At 48.4% G+C, this 6,404-nt stretch overlaps 1 protein-coding gene across 1 annotated transcript; it reads right to left on the bottom strand.

The window, feature by feature from the left end:
* Nucleotides 1-2,590: 2,590 nt before the first annotated feature.
* On the bottom strand, nucleotides 2,591-4,276 carry LOC120839547 (solute carrier family 22 member 7-like). Its single transcript, XM_040209850.2, has one exon. The coding sequence runs from the start codon at nucleotides 4,274-4,276 to the stop codon at nucleotides 2,591-2,593; it is 1,686 nt and encodes a 561-aa protein (XP_040065784.2).
* Between the last annotated feature and the right edge of the window lie 2,128 nt (nucleotides 4,277-6,404).

Raw genomic sequence — 6,404 nt, 5'->3', positions numbered from 1 at the left:
AGAAGCCGGCGACTCTCCACTACGGAATCAAGCACAAGAACGAGTGCTTCGACATTTCACTAGGCTCCACAGTGCACCTAATGCAATCAAACTCATCGAAGGCATCATAGCAAGGCATACTTTTTTTTGGGAAGGATGGATGAAGCATTTCGTTCAACAATCGGCTATCCTTCTAACGTTTCAGAGACACTTCCGCCTCACTGTGACGAAGAGAAACTGCAAATGTTGGCAACTATTCCTGATCTGCCTCGGCGAGGTAGGGTCGCAGATTGCGTAGCGCGGTCTATTACTGAAGAGTTGATAACCACAGACTACGCAGGACAAACGCACATATATACAGATGGCAGCATACGTGGGAATTCCGCCACAGCTGCCTACTGCATTCCCCAACTTAGAGTTCACACGAAAGGTCGATTGGACATCTGCATGAACACCGCATGTGCCGAGCTTGCTGCCATCTGGCTTGCCGTACAAGAAATTTTCAAGCACGCGGAGCTACACCACTTTGTCATCTTCTCCGACTCCCAAGCAGCTCTGAGGCAACTCACGAACCTGGAAACAGCATCTCCGCCAGCTCGCACTATAGCCTACCTAGTGCAGAAGGCAGCTGTCGGAGGTGCATCCATCCAGTTTCAGTGGATCCCTTCACACGTTGGCATTCAAGGAAATGAGACTGCGGATTCTCTCGCACGGGCTGCTCATGCGGATGTCACACCAACAATCTCCGTACATCCAAATAATTCGTCAAACAGCCTTATTCAAAAAGCCATTCAGAAACTTCACCCTGACCCTGAAACTGCGGCTGGAACACCGCCGTACACAATTCCCAAGAAAAACTTCAGCAGGCTGGAACAAGCTCTACTTCATCGGATAAGGGTAGGCTGCGCCCGAACCGCTTCTCGACTGTATCTCATCAAACGCCTGTCATCCCCAGCCTGCAGTGCCTGTGGTGCCACGGGGGACATCGAACACAATCTCTGGCATTGCAGAGCGGTGAGCAACCACCGAGAAACACTTCTGACCACCCTCAAACAGCTTAACATTCCTGCTGGCAACACCAAGTCACTCCTGTTCCCGACAGGTTCGCGGCATTCGAGAACAAAAGCTTTAAGAGCACTGCTTGACTATTTAAAATCCGCAGGCTATAGCAGCCTGTAATACGTCAGGAAAGGATCACAATTAGCCACGCAATTCGTTTAATATTGCATCACAGTGTAAATAGTGTATCATAGTGTATTATAGTGTATCATAGTGTTTGTTGCGCCACCTCTCCTTCAACCACTCTTGGTTCCCCCTATCCCCCTAGCAAGGCGAGAAAGCTGACCCCACCACTGGGAGACTAACCTTTCGCCTTGCTTCTACCTCCTTTTCACTTTACAATAAACTACTACTACTACTACTTTGTGTTCAAGTGAAGAGGGTCATGTGGTGCACCACTGGCGCGTTTTTGGTCGCCGGTGCCACCGGCAAGCCTCGCCGGCAATAGACCCTTTCCGAAATTCAGTGCCATCTGGTGGTTTGTAAAGCAGTTTAGGCTTTGCCATATCAATGGCGGAAATGAACTTGTATCGGCACCGTCACTTTCGCAAGTCAACGGCACGCGCGGAATTGTTCGATGTGAGTTCTTTCTCGATCACTTTCAGTTTGATGGTGACCAAGAACCTGCATTCATAATTAAGCTCCAAGCCACTCAGGTGCCTCGAGAAAATTCTACACACCAAAGTGCTGTAAAGCCGATTGTGTGCCGCGCACAAATTGATTGAATCTGAGTTATTAGAAATAAACGCTTACTTGGCTCTTGTGTTCCACTCCATTGTCGCGTCGTACTGACCCCCCGAATGTACAGGCCTCGAAAGATCCGCTTAGGAGCATCTTCAACGTCTTCTTTTATCAGTCACTAGAAGGCTGCCATTGGTATGGCACAGATGCCGTTCCAGAGATGATGATAGTGATTGAAGTGGCCAGACTGAATTTCGGAAAGGGTCTATTCACCGTGCACCGAATTCGCAATATGAGCCGTTTTGCTCAGCCAGCGAGAGAATAGGCATTTCTTTAGCGTTTTTTTGTTTTTGTTTTTTTGCGGTTACAGACGTCGCCGGCTCCACTTCATAGTATAGTTAGTGCTTTCCCATTAAGACTGTCTACAAACGAGTGATTTCTCTACACACCCCTAGGAAATGTACACCCCTCCCCCCCTTGTTTTTCTGGAGGCACCCTCTTAAATCGCAACGACTCCTCTATTCTCAGCGCACCCCCCCTCCCCAACACCGCCCCCCCCCCTCCCCCCCCCCCGGCCCCTAGACATTTAGGCACCCCCCTAATTTCAATTCCTGGGAAAACCCCTGCTACATACGTGTTCGAAGCATTCATATGTGTGAAAAGAACATTTTTCAGACATTTTTTGGGCGTGTACGCAGTGATTTCTGTTATTTTGTCTTAAGCGAACACAGTTTTTTGTATAATGCATGAGCAGTGCACTTGCGGATTCAGGGCAGACGCGTACAGACGATGACGCCACTGACACATTGCACTTTTTTCTTTTATAAAATGTCACATCATGAAAAGCGGCGTTAATAAAAAGAAATGGCGTCTAGGACTTCTTAGAAACATCTGGACGCGTAGGAATAGTTCTGAGACGCGTAAAGTTTTCTCTGGCAGGCACTTGCCACATGTCCTCAAGTTCTGTCTCGCGAATGGTGTTGGTGGCCATTACCTTCCTCGTTTCGGGTAAAACAAGAAAAGCTAAACCGATCAAAGTGAACATCACCGCGCTTACCGCCATGGCGAGAGCTCGATTAATTGGCGGGTTGGGCCCTGTGATCAAGAGCACTAGCACGCTTCCGCTCCTACCGAACATGGTGCCTAAGGAAAAGCTCGTGGCTCGAAGCACAGTGGGGAATATCTCCAACAAATACACAAATATCGTCATTGAAATCATTTCCAGAACAATTACCTTAATGATAATTGTGACAATGGGCAGGATGCTGTCGTCCTTTTGCCAATCCAGCCAAGTCTGAAAGCCTAGCACGACCGACATGTGTAACATGGCGACGCAAATCATCTTGCGCCGGCTCAGGTAGTGCACGATATACAAGAAAGCTATCGAACCAAGTAGCCGCGCAACTATTAGGGTTAAGTGCACCGTCCGGTTTTCTACCAAGGTTTTGTTAAGACTGGTGTCGTAGAGGTGAAGGAGCGTCATGAATGCACTCGAAAAAAGGGTGACGGATCGGAAACGCAGAGAACTGTTCAGGACAAGGTCTAAGGGGCTCGCTTGTTGAACGTTCGTTTGCGTGTTGCCCCTCCGCAACATCACGTACTTGATGTGAGTCATCTTGGCCTTCACGTCGTCTAGGGGGTAGCGGTTTACCTTTGCAGCCGAGAGCACTGCGCGCTCGGTACCTTGGATGTCGCCCGAGGCCAGCAGCCAACAAGGAGACTCTTCAATGGCGTAGGAAGCGAACAGGAGGAAGCTTGTCGCCACCATAAGTATCGCTTGAGCCAGCCTCCAGTGTCCACCTACCGCCAGTAAGAGAAATTGGAACAGTGTCAGCCCCGCGGATGTGCACGAGGAGGCAAAGGAGCAGAAGACGACGCGATGCGTTGTTTCCGTCACCTCGAACAGCAGAACTGCCGCCATGTTCAAAACCGTCAAAGATGTCGCCGATGTCAGAAAGCGCAAGATGATAAACGTGAGCACCGTGTTGGAGACGATTATGGCCGTGCCAGAGGCGACTAGCAGTAACAGCGCGACCACGAAAACTGGTTTGCGGCCAAAGCTGTCCCCGAAGTACCCGATCACGCTCCCGACGACGGCTCCACCGAAGTATACGAGCGAATGGAGCAAAAGGAGCCGGTGTCTGTGGCAAACCAGGTTCCACTCGCTGATGATGGACTTCCCCGTGGTCGCCAGAGCGTAGTCCCACTCGTCGCAAAAGACCACGGTTCGGTTCTCCGTCGCATTTCCCGCGTCCAGTGGAGGCTCGTAGCGGGTGCATTTGCTGAACGTGCCGTCCGGTTCCACGGGGATGCTCTGATTCTTCCAGACGTCGGTCGGCATGTAAGCTAGCTCCGGCGGTGGCCTGCACCAGTGTTCGATGGGCTGTGCGAATACCACGGTAACGAGGCTGTCGCTTACTGCGATGAAGATAGAAATCGCGGTGCACAGCAGTGCCAGTCGTTGGAAAGTGCCATGTCCGAAAATAAGTGCTGCGTCTAATGCGGCAGCTGGGGCGCTGGCGGTGCAGGCTTGGGTCAGAAGAAAAGAGCCCTTCATCTTGAGATGCGTCTGGGCAAAGCGTAGAGTCGAATGAAGAACACGCGATCTTAAGATGCTCGCGACGCTCGTTTCCTGAAACAGCTTCTGGCGCTCGAGCTCGAGCCAGTATAGACGCTTTGCACGCGCGCCAGATTATATCCGCCATTGCTGACCTCTTGTTTTACCTATATAATGAGCCACTGAAACGGGCGGTTACGAGCCTCCACAAATGATAATGCTGGGAGAAGGACAGTGTAGAATCTATAATGCCAATAACCTGGCCTGCTATGGTAATAATGAAGTGAAGCGAACGGAAGAAGAGGAAACAAAAGCTGAAGGGCGGTTATAACGGCGCCTATTCAGGGCTGCTGCGAAGCGTCTCTATCGTTCTTGCTCAGTGACGCTACCGGTAGTAAACTTTTATATTGGTGCAGTGAACTAGAATATAAACTCTTATATTTTACTCTACTATTGGCGACGAGACCTTTCGGCTTTCGAAGGAAGAAATTTCCTAAGGTAGGAGCAGTAAATTTTATAGCTCCAACATTTTTCACTTTTTCGCCTGTTTGGGGGGTTATGGCCCACCAAAAGCCAATAGCAGAATATGGAAACTCTTGCGGCACTGGACGAAAGCATCCCTTGGTCAGCGGTAGAAAACCACCAACACAAAAGGCCGGAAAAAAAGACGTGGTCAGCCACGGCCGCACCGACAGCCAGGATAAAGGCCGGTTCAGACACTTGTGTTTGAGTCCGTTTCACTGCGTTGCGTCGAGAACCGAAAGCGAGTCACCGGCACATCTGTGCTTCGTATGAAGCGTGGAACCCAATTCAAGGGATCATCTGTAATAGAAAAACTCTATGGTTTTTTTGGGAACAGTTATTAAAACGTACATTGGTACAAACTTTGAAACTTGGGTGCGAGCCGGATGCCCATTCGACCGCCTCGATTTTCTCGATAAAACACAAAATGGCGGACACTAAAAAAAAAAGGCGTGATGTCCATCACGCTAATGCTGACGCTAACACATACTTTGTGGGACCACGACAAGCTTCCGTGAGCTTGTTCCACTTTGGAGCTGGTAGTACAAGATTCCCTGGCGCACTTCCAAATTGTGCACTTGAGATTTTTCCGACGAACAGGTCTTGCTTTCACAACGCACTGTTATCATTTCACAACGCACAATTATTATTAAGGTAATTGTTTTGGAAATGATTTCAATGACGAAGTCCCACGACTGCAATAGAAAAACTGGATGGTTTATTTGGGAACAGTTATTAAAACGTACATTGGTACAAACTTCGAAACTTGGGTGCGAGCCGGATGCCGATCCGACCGCCTCGATGGTCTCGATAAAACACAATATGGGGGATACTCAAAAAAAAAAAAAAGGCGTGATGTCCATCACGCTAATGCTGACGCTAACACATCTTGGCACGCGATATAAGAGAGTTTTAGAAGAGGGGCCCCAAAGCTTGCGGGCCCCAAAGAAATAGGGGCTCACCACTGCGCATGCCCAGAACCCAAACTCCGTTTGGGGCTTTGGGTTGGCGCTTGGGCCTCCAATTGACGAAAAACGACGACGACGACGAGGTTAGCATCCTGTCCTGATACCTGCTCCTGATCCGAATTAATCTAAGTACTCTGCAGTTTGTTTTATTATAATAATAATAATAATAATTCATTTATTCTCGAGGACTATACTCATGAAGCTGTCAGGTTCGTCAAAGCCGACATGGGCTTATGTGACTGAACCCTTTTGGGTAGAATTGGTAACATAATCGGTCAGAAAGAAAAAAAGAAAAAAAAAACGTTAAGATACTAGAAGTCCACAGTAAATGTCCACTTCAGCGGTACTAATCAATATAAATTATTTGAAGAAAACAGGAGAAAAAAAGAGTTAAAATTGGTTTGTCCGTCTGGTCACAGGACATTAAAAAAAAATCGACACAAAACTTTAAGGCACAGATCTTCGGGATGAGGAGTCTAGCAGAATGAACAAAAAAGGGCGCACTCACACGGCACGTCTGTTCACAGCACATTCAAAGATAATAATATAATAATAAGAATAATAATAATACTTTATTTTGCATATATTTTAGGAGATCCAGGCCTACAAGGGCCGCAGAAGGCAGAGTGCCCATACCA

This window comes from Ixodes scapularis, unplaced genomic scaffold (genome assembly GCF_016920785.2).
Source record: "Ixodes scapularis isolate PalLabHiFi unplaced genomic scaffold, ASM1692078v2 PGA_scaffold10__122_contigs__length_95168666, whole genome shotgun sequence".
Lineage (NCBI taxonomy): Eukaryota > Metazoa > Arthropoda > Arachnida > Ixodida > Ixodidae > Ixodes > Ixodes scapularis.
This window is presented reverse-complemented; position numbering and strand designations above follow the sequence as displayed.